This window comes from Oncorhynchus mykiss, chromosome 29 (assembly GCF_057628025.1).
Source record: "Oncorhynchus mykiss isolate SJ-2025 chromosome 29, ASM5762802v1, whole genome shotgun sequence".
NCBI classification, from domain to species: domain Eukaryota; kingdom Metazoa; phylum Chordata; class Actinopteri; order Salmoniformes; family Salmonidae; genus Oncorhynchus; species Oncorhynchus mykiss.
The window spans coordinates 26,450,817-26,473,475 of record NC_143050.1 but is presented as its reverse complement, the minus strand read 5'-3'; the positions used below and the strand labels follow the sequence as shown (position 1 = coordinate 26,473,475).

General features: G+C 43.9%; 1 protein-coding gene across 3 annotated transcripts in view; it reads left to right on the top strand.

Annotated features, from left to right (window-relative positions):
• The first annotated feature begins 2,019 nt into the window (after positions 1-2,019).
• The window catches only part of pappaa (pregnancy-associated plasma protein A, pappalysin 1a), a 116,298-nt gene continuing 95,658 nt past the window's right edge, over positions 2,020-22,659 (top strand). For all 3 annotated transcript variants that reach the window (XM_036967897.2, XM_036967895.2, XM_090226888.1), the window contains exons 1-4: positions 2,020-3,295; positions 13,005-14,106; positions 21,132-21,277; positions 21,566-21,859. In XM_036967897.2, coding sequence (XP_036823792.1) covers positions 2,905-3,295; positions 13,005-14,106; positions 21,132-21,277; positions 21,566-21,859 — 1,933 coding nt within the window. In that variant the 5' untranslated portion in view covers positions 2,020-2,904. The remainder of the gene's footprint in view (positions 3,296-13,004; positions 14,107-21,131; positions 21,278-21,565; positions 21,860-22,659) is intronic.

Sequence of the window (22,659 nt, the reverse complement as noted above, 5' to 3'; positions counted from 1 at the left end):
CATGTATTACATAAAGATGGCAAGATGCAGTAGATGATATAGAGTACAATATATACATATACATATGAGATGAGTAATGTAGGGTATGGAAACATTATATTAAGTGGCATTGTTTAAAGTGGCTAGTGATACATTTTCTACATCAATTTCCATTATTAAAGTGGCTGGAGTTGAGTCAGTATGTTGGCAACAGCCACTCAATGTTAGTGGTGGCTGTTTAACAGTCTGATGGCCTTGAGATAGAAGCTGTTTTTCAGTCTCTCGGCCCCTGCTTTGATGCACCTGTACTGACCTCGCCTTCTGGATGTTGTCCTTGATGATCTTTATGGCCTTCCTGTGACATCGGGTGGTGTAGGTGTCCTGGAGGGCAGGTAGTTTGCCCCCGGTGATGCATTGTGCAGACCTCACTACCCTTTGGAGAGCCTTACGGTTGTGGGCAGAGCAGTTGCCGTAGCAGGCGGTGATACAGATCAACAGGATGCTCTCGATTGTGCATCTGTAGAAGTTTGTGAGTGCTTTTGATGACAAGCCAAATTTCTTCAGCCTCCTGAGGTTGAAGAGGCGCTGCTGCATGTGTGGGTGGACCAATTCAGTTTGTCCGTGATGTGTACGCCGAGGAACTTAAAACTTACTACCCTCTCCACTACTGTCCCGTCGATGTGGATAGGGGGGTGCTCCCTCTGCTGTTTCCTGAAGTCCACAATCAACTCCTTTGTTTTGTTGACGTTGAGTGTGAGGTTATTTTCCTGACACCACACTCCGAGGGCCCTCACCTTCTCCCTGTAGGCCATCTCGTCGTTGTTGGTAATCAAGCCTACCACTGTAGTGTCGTCCGCAAACTTGATGATTGAGTTGGAGGCGTGCATGGCCACACAGTCGTGGGTGAACAGGGAGTACAGGAGAGGGCTCAGAATGCACCCTTGTGGGGCCCCAGTGTTGAGGATCAGCGGGGTGGAGATGTTGTTACCTACCCTCACCACCTGGGGGTGGCCCGTCAGGAAGTCCAGTACCCAGTTGCACAGGGTGGGGTCGAGACCCAGGGTCTCGAGCTTAATGACGAGTTTGGAGGGTACTATGGTGTTAAATGCTGAGCTGTAGTCGATGAACAGCATTCTCACATAGGTATTCCTCTTGTCCAGATGGGTTAGGGCAGTGTGCAGTGTGGTCGCGATTGCGTCGTCTGTGAACCTATTGGGGCTGAGGTTTCTACTTAACACTTAGTGGTCCACTTAAAACCTTCTCCCAGGGTTGTGCTCTCTCTTACCCTTACCATATGTCATTTCCCCTTCCTAAGGCACAAATGGAAATATGTGGCCATCCTGCCATCACAAAGTCACACAACACAATATGGCTTGGGCTAGGCAAATATGTAATGTTTGTTCCCTCTTACTTTATGGTAGGTGGAAATGTCCAACTCTCCAAGCATACATTTATACCAAAGAACCCACAGGGGAATATTCCTGACTGTCTCTGGTCAAAGCCATGAAAGGGTGCTGTAAAGCATTACATTCCTGTCAACTTATGTGATGAGAATTTATATTTCCAACTAGGGACACATTACAATGCAGTTTTGCTGGTGGTAGTGCTGAACATCAACAGCTTTGTTTTAGTGATGCACAATATTTTACCACAGACATCGTTTACTGTAGGCTACAAGTGGGATATTAAAATGGAATTCTGGGTGTAAGGTTTTTTTATGCCTTTGCTGTGTATTGCCAAATCTGACTTCAGACCCCTGGCCTTACCTACTCTATATATTTTCCAATCCTGGTTAGTTACACAATTGTATTGATTACTTCTGACCATTTAATAGCTAATAAGACATGACAATCAACATTGGGTTCATGTATTTTAAACAGGAAATCGTATAGGAATGTGATCCAACCGCAACAAGGGTACTGCTGGATGGCCTGTCACTTTCAGGTCTACGTCTGTTCGTTCTGTCTCAGAATCAGGTAAAATTGTAGAAAACTGTATCCGCTAGAGGGATACACATACGCTTTCCAAACTCCGTAAACAGGGTCCCATCACTAAGTCCCACGGAGAAATGGAATTTCCGCCAGTGAGTACCGGTCTGACTTCCCACTTCGGCTAAAAAATAAATTAAAAAAGCCCGGAACGTTCGAAACATGATTTCCACGCTCTTAAAAAGACCTGAGAAATCGCTTTAAAGCGGACGCCCAGTGCTGACTCTCTCTCCAAGTGTCTCTGCTTCAGGCAAATGAATGAGGATCGCGATGCTTAATACTTTTGCAGCTCTCTCTTGCCTTACAAGATAATGTTGTGCATTTCAACTTTTGAATATCAAAAAGCAAGTCAAGGAATGTTTGTTTTTTCTTAAATAAAATAATGACAGGTCGGTTTATTATGACTTTTATTTAGAATGTAATATGTGGCATTTTGCATACTGTCTTACTTTACTTTTGGGATAAGAAAACTAAACCGTGTAACAAGCGTTTGGCGGACAACTGTGCGTTTCTGCGACTAAACTAACTCATACAATCCAAGGAGTGATGGGGGCATGATCAACCGGATCCCCTCTGATTGATTACTTATTAGACATCCCTTTGGCTTAATGAGACCCATTGAAAAGGCACAGTAGAACACCTGCATGAATCAAACATTCCTGAATCTCTCCAGAAGAGTCTTACTTTTGCTTAAACGCGGGCAAGGAAAGGGGGTCGTGGCTTAACATTAGCCAATAAGGGGGATATTACAGTATCGCTTCATGGGTTTATTTAGACTGATTCTACGGTTTGACAAGCAGCTGTAAAGAAAAAAAAACAGAAAGAGAAACTCGGGAAGATTTTATAGAGGAGCATTGTGGACCTACGAATTTTATTCTTATCTAATTTATATCTATCAATTGCTCTTTATATATTTTTATCACTCCTTCTCCTGAAAATGAAACTTTGGACTTTTCCCTGGCTGCCTTGCCTGGTGATACTCATCTTATGTTTTGGATCAGAGTGCGGGACTGTCCGGAGAAAGGGGAGATCCAAAAGGGACTTGGTGCGTATCAGGGAGGCGAGAGCCACCTTCCCAGGGGCTTGTGCCACACGTCTGCCGCGGGGCAAACGCTCCTTGCCCGGCTTAGAACGACGGGTGCCTCGCCAGCATCGGCGCTCCTCTCAGGCGGAGGAGAACTCTCCAAGTCGGGTGAAAGCTGTTTATTTTACCGGCAGAGGAGACCAACTTCGGCTTAAACCGGGCGTGGAGATACCGAGAGGGAATTTTACTCTGGAGATGTGGATCAAACCAGAGGGAGGTCAACGATCTCCTACGGTGATTGCAGGTAGCCTAAACAACTGTCTCAGTTCACAAATTAATGAATGATCAGAATGATTTTACTAGTCTATGCGCCCTAAAATTCAACAACATATTTCAAAGTTAAGTGTGAAATATGTATATTTTATTACCTCGAACACATTAAGCAGTAAAGTAGGCTAATATATGTTAATAAACCAATTGAATGTCATGACCCATATTTAGCTGTGTAGGCTATGATTTTATCATGCATGTTGTATTAGCTCAAATCATGCACGGTTGTCACCGTAAAACATCATGCAGTCGTAACTGAGTTGAGAGTGAGTTCATCTCACAACTGACCCACGCCAATGTAATGTGATGTAATACCTTGAAAAGTGCAATAGCCTTTGAGAGACTTTGTGTAGACGCACGCATTAGCCTACTTGGGTATGATCATTCAGCTAATATTTTCGGTCTTAATGAATGCATTTTATATAAATATTCCTCATTTAAACTCTCATGAGCAAAATTACTCAAATATTGGGTGGTCTATCACCATTTTAGCTTATTTCAAGGTTGTTTGATATTGCCATTTATTCCGCATCACTTGATTGACAGGTGATGTCATCGTGCGTAGAAATTGTATTTTTTTGTGAGGCGTCTGGCTATTTTAAACTATGATGTAATGCTCAAAACTTTGAATCTGTGGGCACGTCACAGCAGGCAAAAGGAGAGAGCTAGAGAGATCCATTTTTATTCTGGTGTGTCTAGGGCACCGTCCGTGCCGCAATCCAAAGTGCCTCCCAAATCGACACTTCTGGATTGGCTGCTGAGGTTACGAGACAGAAATAGAGTCCCAGGGTTTTCCCCATTGCGCGGAGGGACGCGCTATTAGCTGCGCCTGGGATTCCTCAAACCTCAACATTTGTGCATAACATTAGGTGACTCTAACATTAATAAAAAATGAAACCGGCTGTTGGATTGGGTGGTTTTAGCAGTACAGTCTAAAGACTGGCTTTAGCTTTGTAAAGGGATGGGAGGGAGACAGTAACCTGCTTCATCCACGCACAACGTACCCTGTGAATGTTGTGAGCTATTACCCAACCGACTAGAGCAGACACCTACTGGTTACAGTCATTTCATTCTGAAATCCACAATGCCAAGTCTTAGAATACATTTTCTTCCAATGTATATAATGTTTATAGATTTCAGTGTCTGTGCCACTGCTTCTGATGTATATTTGTATGCGATTCGATCCCATTGGCTGCCAACAGGGAGCGTTGCAAACACAACTGATTGCATGTGTGCAGATGCATACTACTGTCTGCTACCCCTTGTGAGGCACTTACCATTGAGAAGGGATCTCCAAAAGGTTTTACTCTCTTTCACACACACACACACACACACACACACACACACACACACACACACACACACACACACACACACACATAAATTACAGTTGGCCCAGAACAGAGCAGCACTTTTGGCCCTTAAATGAAGGCCTACAAGGACAGTTGATATCAACAACATGCAAATCAATCTCATCTGGCTCAAAGTGAGAGGTATTAAAGTATCAAACTGTCTTTTTATTCGGTTAACACACAGCTCAGACACTCATACATACCAAACAAGATACCAGAGGTCTCTTCACAGTCCCCAAGTCCAGAACAGAGGCTAGGAAACGCATGGTACTTTATAGAGCCATGACTACATCCAACTCTCTTCCAACTCAGGTAACTCAATCTATCAGAAAAATCTGATTTAAAAAAATAGATAAAATAACACCTCACACACTCTAAAATACACACTCACACTATTCTTAGCAATGTAATATGGTATTGTAATATTGTTATGTAATAATGGAGCAATGTAAATGTGTATAAAATACTAATACTCCTGGTCCATCCCTGTGTGTGTGTGTGTGTGTGTGTGTGTGTGTGTGTGTGTGTGTGTGTGTGTGTGTGTGTGTGTGTGTGTGTGTGTGCGTGCATGCGTGGGTGTATGGGCGCGCATGCATATGTGCATGTTTATTGTGTGTGTCTGTGTGTGTGTGTATACAGTATGTGTGTACTATGTTTGGCCTGGTGGTGGGGGCTGCCTAAGCCAGCCCCTTATTAAATTCACTCTAGGCATTTCAACTCTTCAGAGAATCTATTGAGAGCTCTGTGACTCAGATAAATGTCTTAGCCCAACCGGGACATGCAGTCTGCTTTGGGGATGTCACGTGTATTACCTATCTTATACATAAAATTTTATTGTTTGCTCTCGTCACATTAAGATCAGTGTGGTTGGAAAAATGTGCTTTTGAAGGAAAATAAGAAATGCCCTATCGAGCAAATGTTGTGATGCCTAATCTTTTAAATCCAATTGAGACCTCCCAACAATCCCAGGCCTAAAGCAGTCCCATCCTGTTGTTTTGACCCAGGCCTGGCTTGTTTTCTACAGCTGTTTCAGCCTTGTTGTTGTTTTTGCCCCGCTTTTTATCACGACACTGCTGTTGTTTTTTTATTGAGCTTGTCAACTCGCCGTTTCATAAGTGAGGGGAGATGAGTAGTACAGTACAGTTCTGTGGCATTTACTTATTGTTTACAGTAAAGCCCACACAGTGAGACCTCTGAGTGCCAACAAAGTGACGGCTTGAGGACCAGTGATAACTCCTGTTTGATAAACATACATCTGTGGTTCCTTTCTGGTCTTACTTACTGGTCTTACTTACTGGTCTTACTTTCTGGTCTTACTTACTGGTCTTACTTTCTGGTCTTACTTTCTGGTCTTACTTACTTAAAAAAAACTCTACATTGTTTGTTGAAGGCTTGTAAGTAAACATTTCACGGCAAGGTCTACACCTGTTGTATTTGGCACATGAGACAAATACAATTTAATTTGCTTTGATTTATTGACTCTGTGGCCTAAAACAAGGGCTAGTGGAATACTCAAGTCATAGTCCAAACCACTTACACAGCAAGCAAGAGTTCCTAGACTCAGGGCCCACCATGTACGTATGTTGCATTGCTGGCATGTTAAGGGCCCACCATGTACATATGTTGCATTGCTGGCATGTGTAGGGCCCACCATGTACGTATGTTGCATTGCTGGCATGTGTAGGGCCCACCATGTACGTATGTTGCATTGCTGGCATGTGTAGGGCCCACCATGTACGTATGTTGCATTGCTGGCATGTGTAGGGCCCACCATTGCTGACGTATTTACAGAATGCAATGTATTTAGTGATGCCTGTTTGTTAGTGGTAACATTTGCTCTGAGACACAGAGAGGATGGGCACTTGCCAGGAGAACTCACTGCCTACTCACATGAGGAGGTGTACCCGCTGCGGTCTGCTTACTGGTATCAAACAGGAATGCTGGGGATGTAAAACTGACCTGTATGACACACATACACACACACACGTTGTCATTTGTAATGCAGATTTGGTCGATGGAACTGCAGGAGAATGACTCCAGCAGAGCAACACGATTCAGGACCTTGAACAGCGTTGACAAAATGAGCATGCGCACACAGGAAGTAGAAAGGACCATCAAAAAAGGGGAAAAAAGGAAGCATTCTTTTTTACTCAGGATCCCAGGGTAGCAATAATGGAATAGCTCAGTGTTACGACTCCACTGGCTAGCCGAATTGATTTGGGCACTCGTTCAAATACACGCAAACGCTCCACCAACACCTGTCACTGAGCAGCCTTTCATTTTACAAAGGAGGACGAGTGCTGTTGCTTCAGCTTAGCCTCTTCGGGCTAACCCTCCAGTCAAAGAATCTGTAGCATTGTCTTCTCCCTATTGTGACATGTTGACATGTTGTAACAATTCGCCCCGCTTTTGAAAGTTACTCAAAGATGGTCTTTAATGAGGAAGGGGACCCTTAAATTACAGTTCAACTTGACTAAATGCTACCATGCACTTTACATCCTCATGGCAGTTCATGTCACACATTAGCATGTCATGTTCCGTGTCCTAATGTGAGATGAACTTTACTTCTGACCTTTTTGCCCTTTTATCCAGGTCATGGAGGCCTGTCTCACATCAAAGGAAGGGAAATAAATAGCAAGACAGTGGATCAGAGTTTCTCTTCCATGACCAGCTGTAAACAATAAATGCCCATGTTGGCAGATGCATCATTTGATAACAAAGCAGAGAGGCACTTAAGTGCTATGAAGGTTTTAGATGTTAGATCATATAAAACTAATGACATATACCATCTAAGATTACATAAATACACTTTGGTTAATGAGATAGTTGAGTATTAAACTTTAATACTCACTCTAGATTTATAGTTTTATAATACGTTAGAGGAAAGCCACAGGACACAGCAAAGGACTACATGTAGTCACTCATCTCTTGATTTCAGACTGTAGTAGGAAACTTAAGGATGAGGTGTGGGGGTTCTGTTGAGGTAATCTAAGGCTGGAAAATGCTGTCAAATTACCATGGTATTTTCCCCAAGCTGTCTGTTACTGTATAGTTGTGCCACATAAGAGATCATTTGCATTCTCTTTTTAATCATTAAACGTAATGAAAAGGTTTTCAAGTTAATTACATTGTTGAAAGATGTCTCAAGTTAGTTATAGAGCAAAATGTAATTGACTTGTAATTGACTGTAATTTTTCTGGTGGTTAAAGGGTTTTCACCTGTGGGATGTCTATTGTGTTTAGGGTCTAAAGTATCCGTGGAAATTTCCAACATGTCAAATATCCAGTGTGACGCTCACTTCACTGTGTCCGTACACACAGTCCCTTTCCCCGACTTTCAGAGCCCAAACATTTCAAAAGCACACGCAAAGTCCATTGTTCCCTTTCTCCCTGCTTTTCATCAGATTTCTCTGACATTTTCACTCTCTTTTTTCTGTTCCTGAGTGTGTTTGCTTTGTGGGAAGACAAATCGCAAGTTCAAGCAAGGTTGACTTTGAACCTGACACGAATGGCTTTTAGCCATAGCGTCAGTGTGTGTATGCAAATTCCTGTGCGTGTGCGTGTGTGTGTGTGTGTTGTGTGCCCCATCCAACCTCATAGCAGGTTGGGTCTGGAAAAGTGTACTATATTAGATGAATTGAGGTTGGCAGAATTATGACAGCTGTTTACACTAGGAGCCTTACACACATTTCAGAACACCTTTTAGCCTTGAGTGTGCTAGCTGACAGATGGAGGGTTTTTTCCTTCCACTGTAGTGGAAACAGTAAGGACGTCACACTCAATACGACTGACCTTGACGTTGAACCCCACCATGCTCTTTGAATGGCTTTGGAATTAGAATATCCCCCTGACTCTTACTGTATGTATGTACAGCTGATGAAAAACATGTGAAAAATCCTTAAGAGTCTATTGAAGCACTGATGCGTCAATCTAAGTAAGATTATAAAAAAATCCCTATCAAAATCTGCCAGTTTAAGCTAGAGATATCAGATACATATTTTGCATGGGCTGCGTCTCAATCCACCGCATCCGCCTATGTTGGCCTTCTGGTGGAAGGTGGCCGAGCCACAGCAGTGTTTGTCAGACCATGAGACATCCCCAAAATTGTTCTTCGAAAATGTCTGTAGCTTCCAAACGGTTTGGCCTGCATGACCAGTCTATAGAATGGGAAGTCTCTCACGAACACGATGGTGTTCTCCGTTTTGCTCTATGACTCCCACTAGTGCCCCGGGACTTGTTTGAAGGTAACCCATACAACCCATTGCTGTGTGAATACTGTGGATTGCATTGGGTTGCATTGGATTGTATTGGTCTGCATTAGACACTCCTACTTGGTTCACATTAGTTTAAAAAGACCTGAAATTGTCTCAGATCTCTTTACTTCATTATGTGGATGGCAGTGGAGGCTCCTCAGAGGAGGAAGGGGAGGACCATCCTCCTCAGTGAATTTCATAAAAATGTAAATTGTAAAACATAAAAAAAGTTATCATTTTTAGTTAAACTACACTAAATATAATCACACAACCAAATAATTGATTAAAACACACTATTTTGCAAATAAGGTCTACAGCACACTGTAGGGTAGCCCCCTAGTGTAGCCGGAGGACAGCTAGCTTCCATCCTCCTCTGGGTACGTTGACTTCAATACAAAACCTAGGAGGCTCATGGTTCTCATCCCCTTCCATAGACTTACACATTAATTATGACAACTTCCGGAGGACGTCCTCCAGCCTATCAGAGCTCTTGCAGCATGAACTGACATGTTGTACACCCAATCAAAGGATCAGAGAATTCATCTAGTACTGAAAGCATAAGATACAGCTAGCTAGCACTGCAGTATATAAAATATGGTGAGTAGTTGATTTAATTTCTTCCAAAAGGAAGGAGAAGCAATAGAGAAATATATAGAGAACTGGGCGAATGGAATATGAATGAGAGTCATCCAATATGCTGTTATAAAAATAAGCCCATACTCATGAAAAAAATGTGTCCTACCTCATTTTAAACAGCACTGACTTCCACAGGGCCCCTCGCAGGATTCGGAGTACTGCTTCCCCTGTGTTTGAAACATATGCCCCTGCCAGCGGTGGATCCCACTTCTCCGCAAAAATGATTTGTGAGCACATGTACTGTACTTCCTCATGCTTGAGGAGCTCTGCTAGGTATTAGGCATATCAGAGTTCTCTGGTGAATGTGCATAGGCATACACACATTGTGTTCACACACGTACTGTACGCACACGTACACACACCCATGTGAAAAAAACTTGTGTTTTCGGACACGTGTGAACAAATTACGTGAACAATTCAGATGGGGCCTCCGGAGTGGCACTGCGGTCTAAGGTGCTTGAGGCGACACTACAGATCTGGGTTTGTGTCGCAGCTGGCCACAAATTGGAGACCCATGAGGCAACACACAATTGGCCCAGTGTCATCCGGGTTAGGGAGGTTTTGGCCGACTGGGATGTTCTTGTCTCATCGCGCTCTAGCGACTCCTGTGACGGGCCGGGCTTAGCACGCTGACACGGTCGCCAGTTGTATAGTGTTTCCTCCGACACATTGGTGCGGCTGGCTTCCGGGTTATGCAAGCAGTGTGTTAAGAAGCAGTGCGGGTTGGCAGGGTTGTGTTTCAGAAGGACGCATGGCTCTCGACCTTCGCCTCTCCCGAGTCCGTACGGGAGTTGCAGCGATGGGACAAGACTGTAACGACCAAATGAATATCACGAAAAGGGGTGAAAAATCTGATGGGATTTTTACATGAGTCAGATGTGATTTTCGGACACATGAAATTTCACATTCATAGATTTTTTTCACCACTTCCGTCTGGTCTACCATGCAGGGATAGACCAGGACCAACCCTGCTTAGCTTCAGAGACAAATCAGTAGTGGGACGTAGGGTGATATGTTGCTGGAATTTTAACATACCAAATTTTGCAACTGGAAAAAAGGCAGCAAAAGAGGTAACAGGGTAACATAACGAAAAACAGGGAAAATGTCATTATTATAAAAACATGTTCAGATTATATACTTTTCTTATCCATTTATAATTCATTTGTTCTCACATTTGGAAGTTATTTCCTTGCAACATTTTGTTTGGCTATTTTTTCTTTTGGTTTTATGTTTTGCTTTCAATATCATTATCTTTGTTTTCGACTTCAGAAGTTTTACTTGATATTAAAGGGCAAAAGTAACTCACTCACAAGAGGACTGCACCATATAATAACACTATTACTCTATTAAAGGTGCTTAAAGTGGCAATCCTTAATTTAAACATGAACAAATTGTACTCCCTGCCACAGTTTCAGTAAACAGCTGAGGGATGGGTCTGGAGAAATTCAATCATTCTCAAATCCGTAGACTACGCTATAGATGCAAAGACCGACATCCATGACATCAAAATGATAGGTTTTACTTTTTTTAGGCTATACAATTGTTGCTTACATTTACAATTTGTTTACAAACATTGGCGTAAAACAAGTTTTGAATTTTGGGTTCTGATGGGGTACAACAGTTAAACTAAGCTCATGACGCATTTATACTTATATATTCTTCAAGAATCAATAGGTACATATCATTAATTTATAAGTCCAACAATGAATTATAGCAACTAAGGATTGTACCTTTAACATTGTCCCTTTAACCTTCATACAGCAGAACTATGTCACCATTTGAATGTGATCCATTAACCTGCCCCCCAAAAATGTATTCTGTCCACTGTTCCATCTTATCACATGTGAGGAGAAGACATTATTTCAATTTGAATCTGCAATTCCACATGTGAAAGTGATATTTTCACAGTTGGAGTTTTCTTACATGTGAAACTGCAAATGTGACGTGTTTTTTTGTTGTTGTAAGGACACATACACACACTAAACACACACACACATTTAGCATTTAGAGATCACCTAAGAAGTGAAAGCACATTACCATGCTGAAGCTGACATGTTTTCCAAGTGCAACAGGGAAAAAGTTGTTTTGGTGCCTCTAGCATAGCAAGACTTTTACAGAAAACTACTTTGTCTGGCTCCCCCGAAATGTTGAAATGGCCTCAATGCTCATAAAATCTTTCTTGTACGAGTTTCTATGGGTCTCCCCAAGCTAAATACTGCATGCACCTTAACCCAATTTCCAGGACATTATGTCAATACTATCTTCAAATGTATCGTGTCAGTACATCTACTACATAATCTGTACCATATTGTTAATGTCTGGCCTACAATGAGAGAATGAGAATGTGATTACATGACACACAGATGCATTTGACATTTTGTTGGATGAACTATAAGACATAAACTCTACAGTACAGCGTACACATTTTACTGTTAAAAATTCACATTAAGAATTGGCTATGGGTGACTCCAAGCAGACCTCCTAGGTTGATGTTGTTCAGGAGACTGAAAAACTAGCTCTGGGGCGGGACCAAAGCCGTGAGGCCCCTGAGACTAAACTTGAAATGTTAATAACTAAGAATACAAATGATAGTGGTGTAAAGTAACTAACCAAAAACACTTTGAAGTAATACTTAAGTGATTTTGGGGGGTATCTATACTTTACAATTTCAATATTTTACAACTTTCATTTTTACTCCACTGCATTTCTTATAAAAAATATGTACTTTTTACTCCTCTGCATTTTCTCTGATACCCAAAAGTACTCATTACATTTCAAATGTTCAGGCAGGTCCAATTCACACAACTATCAATATAACGAGTTGTCATCCCTACTGACTCTGACCTGCGGACTCACTAAACACAAATACTGAGTTTGTAAATTATGTCTGAGTGTACGAGTGTGCCCCTGTCTGTCTGTAAATAAAATAAAAACCAGAAAATCATGCCTTCTGGTTTGCTTAATATATGACATTTAATGTATGGCATTTACTTTTACTTTGTGCTTTTACTCAAGTATGACAATTGAGTACTTTTCCACCACTACACTTAAGTACATTTAAAAACGGATACTTTTAGCTTTTTACTCTAGTAGTATTTTTCTGGGTGACTTTCACTTTTACTTGAGTCATTGTCTATTAAGGTATCTTTACTTTTACTCACCACTCCACCACTGACTGCTGTAGTGTTGAGCTCTGCTCTCTCTCTGCTGTACTAGAGGTGATCAGTGAATTATCTAACACCCTCGCTCTTTCTTGTTCTCTTTCTATCTTGATTGAGTGTTGTTCTCTTTAAATTAAATGAAGGTGTATCTTTGCTGATGTAGTCAGGACCTTTCTGAAAGTCAAAGCTTCTTTCTCTCTTTTTCTCTATTTGTCTTACCATATCTCTCTGTCTCTCTATCTAATGTTAACTGACTGTCCCTCTCTCTCTGCTCTCTCCCAGGTCTGTACGATAAGTGTTTCTACGCCTCCAGCGACCGGGGTTGGCTGCTGGGCATCCGGGCGGTCAGCGAGCAGGGCAACCGTGACCCACGCTTCTTCTTCTCCCTAAAGACGGACCGTGCCCACAAGGTCACCTCCGTCCACTCCAACGCCCGCTACCTGCCCAACACCTGGGCCCACCTGGCAGTCACCTACGACGGCCTCTACATGAAGCTCTACGTCAACGGCGCCCAGGTGGGCGTCAGCCGTGAACAGTCGGGCAACGTCTTCAGCCATCTGACCAAGAAGTGCAAGGTGCTGATGGTGGGCGGGAACGCTCTGAACCATAACTACCGGGGGACTGTGGAGAGGGTAAGTCTGTGGAGGGAGGCCCGGGGACAGAGGCAGATAATCAGGGACATGCAGGGTCACGAAAATCCTCAAGATGCACCTCTGCTGGTGATCAGGGAGACCTTTGAACACCCTGCCCGGAAGTGGCTGACGGTGAAGGATGGGAGCTTCCCCCAGCCAGACGAGGGTTGCAGCAGGGTGGGGCAGGCTGGAGTAGGGGTAGGAGAAGGTGGAACTGGAGGGTCTCTGGACACTACCCTGGAACCCCCGCCCTGTGGTCAAACTGTCTGCGACAACGTGGAAGTGGTGACCAACTACAACCGCACCTGGACCTTCCGGAAGTCCAAGACGGTGCGTTACCGTGTGGTCAACGTGTGGGACGACGCTCGGCGCCGGCCCACCGTCACGCCTCGTCAGATCCACTTGCAGCACCAGCAACTCAACAACGCCTTCGCCGTCTACAACATCACCTGGGAGCTGAGCGTCCACAACGTCACCAACTCCTCGCTGCGCCACCGTCTGGTCCTGGCCAACTGTGACATCAGCAAAGTGGGTGACGAGGCGTGCGACCCAGAGTGCAACCACACGCTGACGGGTTTAGACGCGGGTGACTGTATTAGGCACCGTAGCCACTGCCCTCAGTCCAAGCAGGGCAACGGGGTGTGCGACCCCGAGTGTAATTGGGACAACTTCTTCTACGACAACGGAGACTGCTGTAACCCCAATGTGACGGATGTGACCAAGACCTGCTTCAACCGCTCCTCTCCACACAGGTCAGCTCTCTGTCTTTGTCTTTCTCTTTGTCGCTGCTTGATGAGTCCTAAACAAAGATATAGCCTGGCTCCAAAGTTGGAGTCGAGGTTTCTCACAAAGCATGAAATGATGTCGAAAGGAGATTTGTATGTACTGTACATTTGATCTTCAAGTTAGGATTTGCCCGTTTTTCAGGGTCTAGTCAACAGTTTTGTGTCTGATTGTTCAATCGTAAGTACTATCAAGTACTATATATGTATGTGTACCTGACATGACATTCTGTGCATGCTACCCTCACCAACACTGTTATTTTTCACTGCTATGATCCATTGTTGTCATACATACACACTGTCTGGAGTGACTCACATAACTGCACACATCTTCTCATTACACAGTCAGTCAGGACACTGATGTGAGGTTTTGATACACAGTCTGTCAGTTCCACTGTCTCCTGGCTGGCCCTCTGTGAGCAGAGTGTAACTCTACCCCCGGCAGTGTGTGTGGCCCAGCAGGGTGTCCTCTGGGGCCGCGAGTCCAATCTGGCTTTAAGACAGACTCAATCCGCATCCTACACTTGGGGGGGGCCAAACCAACGAAACACACTCTAGTGACCCCGGGAGAGCCCAGATGGATTTTTTTCTCTCCTCATTTTTCAACTTCTTTTCTCTCCCTCGCTCTTCTCCGTCTATCCGCTGCTGCCCTAATGAAGCTAGATTGATTGGAAACAAGCGAGATTGGAAACAATTACACTCTAGAAAGACCAGAAGGGGTAATTAGAGGTCAGAGGAGAGTGACCAGCATCACTTTGCTAGCAGCAGTAGGGACTCATTTCAACGTAGTACTACTCTATCCAGGAAGCACCCAAGAGACATTTTTGCAGGGGAAGTATATCTCCCTTGGAGGGGGGGGGGGGGGGGGATGACGACACTTCTCTGCACCATTACTGCTCTTCTCTTTAAGCCTCTTCAAGAATGTTTTACCTCAGAAAATCATTTTGAAGTTTGATTACTGCAGGGTTGTGGCGAGGAACAGTTTGATAGGGTTACTGGGAGGAGATGCGGTGGCCTCCACTGATCTAGTACCTGCCAGTATCTGCAGGATTCCTACTCTGTACAACAGAGGATGACTGAGCAGCGTTGAGAAAAACAGTCTCTGGTTCATTCTGGAACTGCTTTTTGTCATGGACCTTGAGGGGCTCCAGTAGTAAAGCATTGGATTTTTCTTGGCAGGCGTGACACTCAAACACAGAGGCCGGAGACATTTTGTGGCAGTTGTAGGGGGGTCCTTGTGGTCTTGAAGTTCTCTCGCTGCCTGGAAAAAAAATTGACCAATGTCAGATGCTCGTAAATGTTTTTGGACGCCGTCGTGCTAAAGAGAGGGCGGGGGGGGGGGGGTGAAAAAATCTCCAAATAGGGTTATTGTGGGGATTATTTGTGTCTTTCTGATGTAGCCAGAATCAAGGCACTAGGCTGTTTTCTATCATTCTCATTGCTCAGGCCTGGAAGCACTGTCTCGCTGGCACTCTCTCTGTATTTAAAACGGCTGCTAAACAACTCTGTGTGAGGCGACATCAGAAAGCAAAAGCAGGTGGGTTTGCCATCTCTTCTCTCCCCTCCGTTTCAGTCATCATTACAAAGTCATTCATCAACAATCAGCCTAGACGGCTTCTCTTAGAAATCAGCTATTGGCACACGCTTACAGTCCCTACCATTCAAATATCCCTGCAGACGTATGAATGATGGGCTGTTGAAAGGGGGGATAAGAGAGATTGAGAGAAATTAAGTAAGAGAGAGAGAGAGAGAGAGAATTCTTAAGTTGATAAAGAGAAGCTCCCCAAGTGCTTGCTTATTTTGGTTTGATTGTGGTATGTGGAGGACCACACTACAAACATTATTCAACATTCCTCGTTAATTGTGGAATTCTGGATGAACAGCGCGCCACATACGCAAGGGAACAATGGCTGTGAGGTCCTGCGTTTATTTTTGTAGCCCTCATGCCTGTTACCACTTAGTGTGTTTAGGAATCTGGCTAGCAGGGTACTGTGGTAGGCCGCTTGCGCTAGCTACTCTTCTCTGCAGTCCACAGACAGAGGTTCCTCTGGAAATACCAGCGATAATACTTAACACTCCCCCCTTCGCCGAAGGAAATATTTTTCATTGTTTTCACAGGCCTTTGTTGTTATGCTGTTTTACGGTTATGCCAATATTTTTCATGGGATGACATTCTTACTTATGTCTGGTACTGTGCTTAACGGTATGTGAATTTCTGAGGTAAAACAACAGTAAGTATCCTTTGAGACATTTGAACGCAACTCAGTTGAATTCCACATGTACAATACACAATCTCAATATGCTACATCCTATAGACATGTCTTTCCTTCCACGTAAATGGTTCTATCTAGATTTACTGACATACAGTACCTGTTGCACAGGATCTACACAGGGTGAGAAAAGAGGCCGTCACGCCTCTGGCCCAGCTTCGTCAGGGATGAAGAACAATTTGTTCCCGCTTGGCCTCTCTGCATGTCACTGTCTCGCTCCCTGGCACAGTGGCAGGTTAATGGTCACACACACACACACATGCACTCCGCACCCACACATACACACATGCATGCACACACACACACACACACACACACACACACACACACACACACACACACACACACACCCCAGCCCACTCCCCTCCTGTCTTTCTCAATGAGTGTATTCTCCTAGGACCATTGAGTTGGGTGCTTTACAATCTGTCTTCTAAACCCTAAGCCCTGCAGCTCATAAACCAGGCCCATGTTAATGGCTTCACCCTAATGGAGTGGCTAGGGCGTAAAACTAGCTGTTAGCACTCTCCCATGAAAGCCGTAACACCCTTGTAAATGCACCTGTTGGTTGGTTGACCCCGGCCCGGACTGAGTTCACCTGCACTCTGTGTGTTCGTCCCCACATGTCATCAGCCAGTACTGGGAGGGATGCTGAGATGGGGTGAGGTAGGGAGGGTGGGCCACAGAGGGGGGTGATGGACATCAATAGGGTCATTTTGGTCAGGGTGTGGGGCAGAGAGGTGTTGAGTAAAAGTTTAAGATTGGCCTTTTCCATCTACCTCAACTGAAGAGTTAGGAAAGACAGAAGTACTGTTATTGCTATCACCACCATAGTTGATTTGATTTGGGAAAAACTCCCAATCAGGAGTTGATTATAATTTACATTGTTGAGATGGTACAGAAATGTTGTACAGTGGCAGTCACATGGAAAACTGTCATGTTGAAATTTACACACACAAATTTCAGAGGTGGGGGGGACAACACATTTTGAAGGTGGTCCCCCCACCTCTGAAACCCAAGTTTAAGGTCATGATTGGTTGGTATGGACACACCACCAACACTATTAAGAGTGTTGGTATAAACAGAAGAACTTCAAGCAATGGAAATTATATAATGTGTTTGTAGGCTCGGCCCTATATAGTCCGTACTGTACTGTAACTCTGTAACTGTGGAAATCCCAGTTGTCTAGCTCTGCTGTCCAACCTTTGAAATTTGAGTGTCAACACTTGGTCTTATGTACTGTATGTTGTGTCTTCCTTGGAAGGTGAAACAACACAAAATATTGATGGAGAAAAAGAGCATGAGTGTGATAATAAAGGCAGGGATGAATGATGGCTTTAGGATCTGTGGTGTTGACCGAGTCGATGACAGGAGAGCTAAGGATTTCTTGGCTGTAAGGCTGCCAACTCACCACAGCGTTTCACACTCAGCAGCCCCAGACATATGTATACGAGGCACATTTATGGGCTTATATGAATTATATATGGGTGTAAATGGATGAAGTCATAATCCTCTATTTAATATGTATCAGATATACAAGCATTAACACAGCAGTTTCAGCGCTCATCACACCCCGGACTGCCTAGGAACAGATGCCCGCTGACGTCTGAATTTAGTGAAGTTACATTTTCCTTCTTTTTCTCCTCTCGCCTCTACTCTCTGAGGGTCTTCTCGCAACGTCTCTTTCTAAAATCTAGATTCTCTTCCCAGGGCATGCATAAAAAGTGGAGTGTTTAAATGAATGGAAAATGTTGTCTCCTCGTGTGGCTCGTCCCTTATGAAAGTGCAAGATGAGGGGCTAGAGGCGAGGGATAGAGGATGATGGGTAAGGGTTAAGGGTAAGCGATGAGGGGAGAGGAGCGCTGAGGGGGATGAGACTGACCCTCAGGTCCTAATTTGGGTTATACCAGAGACAGGACATCCTTAGAGAAGGGACTTGAGGCCAGGGAATGGAGAGAGGGAAGGCGGATGGAAAGAGGAAGAACCGGAGGGAGGGAGAACGCAGAAGAGAGAGGGGGAGAGACAGGGAAAGTGAGAGAGCGTGTTAGAGAGGGAGAGAGACAAAGTCGATCGCATGACTGGTCCAAGACTGGCATACTCACTCCCAGGGACGACACTGGCTAAAGTGATGTCAGACAGCCACTGCTCTCTCCCCTTTCTCAACAGCATCCCACTACATCAAGCAGTCAATTACTTTCCTACAAAGCTGATCACATATTTATACACACAGAAGAGTGCAAATCCATGCAACACGACAGACACACATGCAGCCTGGCCTGTTTTTATGCAGTCATGCTAAACCCTGCTGTTTGTGCGCCGGCCAAAGCCATAGCCTGCATCCGTCCATCCAGTCCACATCTGATGTGTGTTGTGTTGTTGTAACGGAGCCAGTGCATTAAAGCTAATTGAACTCAGATCAGATGGGTTCTGATCTACAGTAGTACTGCTTTTATCTGTTGCTGACTTACTCATCTCGCCATTAAACCCCCCTGATCCTTTTCCCCCCTCATGCACGGCGGCCAAAAAGCCGGACAAATATTTTCAGAGGAAATAATGAAATTCCTGAAATGATTAGGGAGAGGGACATTATATCATGTGCTCTCTGTAGGTCTGGGCCTGGTGCTCGCCTCTGCTCTCCCATAGGCCATGGAGGACCTTTCCACTATGCCACCCCTTTATTCCAAACATACCTGGCCCAGCCCCTGTGGCAGGAACTAAACTAACACAGCATCCTTATCCTTCCTCACCTGCTGGTCCTGGAAGAGGCAGATCAACAGCAACAGGGGATTGTGAAACAGTTCAAGTGCTTACAGTACTTTAATTAACAATACTGACATACTTGACCAGCCCCTGAAGAACTTTTTTACATTGCTGGTAGACAGTACAGTTATTGATATGTGAAACCCACAATCAGATGTAGCTACAGATCTTTTGTAAAAGATGTACATTGACGTCAAAGGGAGCAGAAGGGTACATCTTGTCCTCCTATACCACACTCTAACAGCTGTGGTGTGCCATAACGACATGTACTTCCCCCATCTGCACCCCTTGGTTTGGCCCAACCTCCTATAAAGCCTTCATTATGCTGTCCCGACGCTTAACAAACCATATCCTAACATGTCACCTGCCACGATCAGTCACTCCAATTATACTTTATGACACTCCAGTGTCCTCCACTCCTCCAGTGCTATGGATGGTAGTCCAGCCTATATTTTGATCCACTAAGGAGGATGACATACTGTACTGTACCTTGGCCGGCCTGGCACCAATGGTTTTTACTGCAACTGTTTCCAGGCTCTTTTTCTTCTTCTTCTTCCTTTTACGATGTCCTCATTTGTCACGTTTATTGTTCACGTTTATGGCTGCCCGCTTCGCCCTCGTGCTCCGTTGCCCTCCTTCCCCGCTCATGGATTCTCTCCCTGATTCTGAGACCTCCTCTCCTCTTCTTCGCTTTGCAAATCAAATTTGTCACATGCGTCGTTAAACAACAGGTGTAGAGTAACAGTAAAATGCTTACTTATGTGTCCTTCCCAACAATGCGGATAAATAATAGATAAATAATTACACAAGGAATAAATACACAATGAGTAATGATAACTTGCCTATATACATGGGATACCAGTACAGAGTTGATGTGCAGGGGTACGAGGTAATTGAGGTAGATGTGTACATATAGATAGGGATAAAGTGACTAGGCAACAGGATAGATAGTAAATAGTAGCAGCAGCGTATTTGATGAGTCAAAAGAGTTTGTGCAAAAAGGGTCACTACAGATAGTCCTGGTAGGTATTGGTTAACTATTTATCTAACTATTTAGCAGTCTTATGGCTTGGGGGTATAAGCTGTTCAGGGTCCCCTCCAGACTTGCTTTACTAGCCATGTGAAGCAGCTAGGACTCTTTCAAATTAATCGTTCATATAATTACATAAAATATAGCAGGTCAATTTTCTGCCATCGTCTCCCCCTGTAGATATAAATGGTTTTCTCTTTGGCTGGTCGCCTATAATGCCATGGTTTAGAACCAGACATTATAGAAGGTGTATATTTTGTGATTCTTACAAACAAGGAACTCAAACATGGGTGAAATAAGGGTCAAAACATGAAATGCAACTTGTTCTACTGCATGTTTGTCATTCTGATTCGTGATGATATATCAGAGAGCAATGTTTTTCTAGTTCACCTCCAGTTGCCCTTGTGTTCACAAAAACAGCTGACAACTATGAACTGAAGAAACTCATATTTGCAACGTATTACTTTCTCCTTTAAGACTTCACTGATCTTGTCAATAGGATTTGCCAAGACCAAGAGCTTGATTATTGAATAAGGGTTTTTGACATGGGCAGAGGGAAGGGGGACTGACAGTTTCATGGGGTGGATTATGTGTTCTCATATGACATTCCATGTCCACCTCTTGCATAGTATTAGCCAAGCACGGTAAACACATCTCAATCAGACCTGCTCAAGGTGGGCTCTAGACTACCTATATAAATTCTGTTTCAATCTGATCAGAAGCCTGTCTCAGCTCCCAGAATGATCTAGCTGCCTCTTTTCTTAAGGGTCTATTGTTGTCAGAAATGTTCAAATTCTTCTTCAGAAATAGGAAATAACTTTGCTCCAGGGCCCATTGTAAATCTGAAGTATTTGAGAAATGAACTGGCTCTCATTCCTAGGAACTACAGTATATTGTTTAAGTATCTCTCTCTTTCTGTCTATCTCTCTGGTCTCCAGAGCCTATTTGGATGTAAAGGAGCTGAAAGAGATCCTGAATCTGGATGGCTCCACTCACCTGAACGTCTTCTTTGCCAACTCGTCTGATGAAGACCTGGCTGGAGTCGCTACTTGGCCGTGGGACAAAGAAGCATTAACACATTTGGGTAAAGACACACACACGCACGCACACGCATGCACACACACACACACACACACACACACACACACACACACACACACACACACACACACACACACACACTCCTCCTGCTCAACAGCCTCACATTGTTGATTGGGAGTAATTGCAGTCTCTCTACCTCCGCTCTGACAGGGAGGAAGGTGATAATGAAGCTGTGTGGGTCGATGAATAATGCATTGTCTCAATCCCACTCCAGCTTCCAGTACTTTCTAGTGTGAATAGGTGTTTGTCTGTGTCTGCTCTCCATTTGTAGGTGGCATTGTTCTGAATCCCTCCTTCTACGGCACATTTGGTCACAACCACACCATGATCCATGAGATCGGCCACAGTCTCGGGCTGTACCACGTGTTCCGGGGGATCTCAGAGATTGAGTCCTGTAACGATGCATGTCTGGAGACTGAGCCCTCTTTGGAGACAGGAGATCTGTGTGAAGACACTAACCCCACGCCCAAGTACAAGCACTGCAGAGACCCTGAGCCTGGCAACGACACCTGTGGGCGTCGTCACTTCACAAACACACCGTACAACAACTACATGAGCTACGCAGGTGAGATTGCACTGCTCACATACAAGCACAGAAACACACACATGCACGCACACACACGCACACATACTGATGCACATACACACACATTCATAACCACACATACAAACAAGTGCACACTTTATGACACAGATAAACAGGCACACACACATGATGTACGCATGCACAAACACGCACACACACACACACACACACACACACACACACACACACACACACACACACACACACACGCCATACAAACATGTCTAGATCGTCAAAAAACCCATCACACTCTCCACTCCCTTACTCAGGGTTGTCACTAGTTACCACAGCCACAAAGTCAAAATTATCGCTCAACCTCGCTTATTTCTACAATTTCTCTTCTTAAAATCTGATTTTGAACCTAACCTTAACCAAACTGTTAACCTTATGCCTAACCCCTAACATTAAATGAAGACCAAAAACCTATTTTTTGTTTTTATGATTTTTTACGATATATAACTTTGTGGCTGTGGTAACTAGGGATAACTTACAATCAGAAATAAACACAGAGCACAAACAGATGTAGGGTCTGAATTTTATCACCCTGTTGCAGGAGAACTTCCCTGCAATGCAGCAAATGTACAACTTGTAGTTTATTTGAGGTTTTAAAAGTATTCTGAAGTTTGTTATTTCCACTTTGAAATTTCAGAAATGTATCAACCCCTATTATCCACATAATAATTCACATTTCCTGTTGCTGCAGGATTATTTTCCTGCTGTAGCAAACTGTCTCAAATTAAAATTCTACATCTGTAGGAATGTCCAACCATACAGTATGC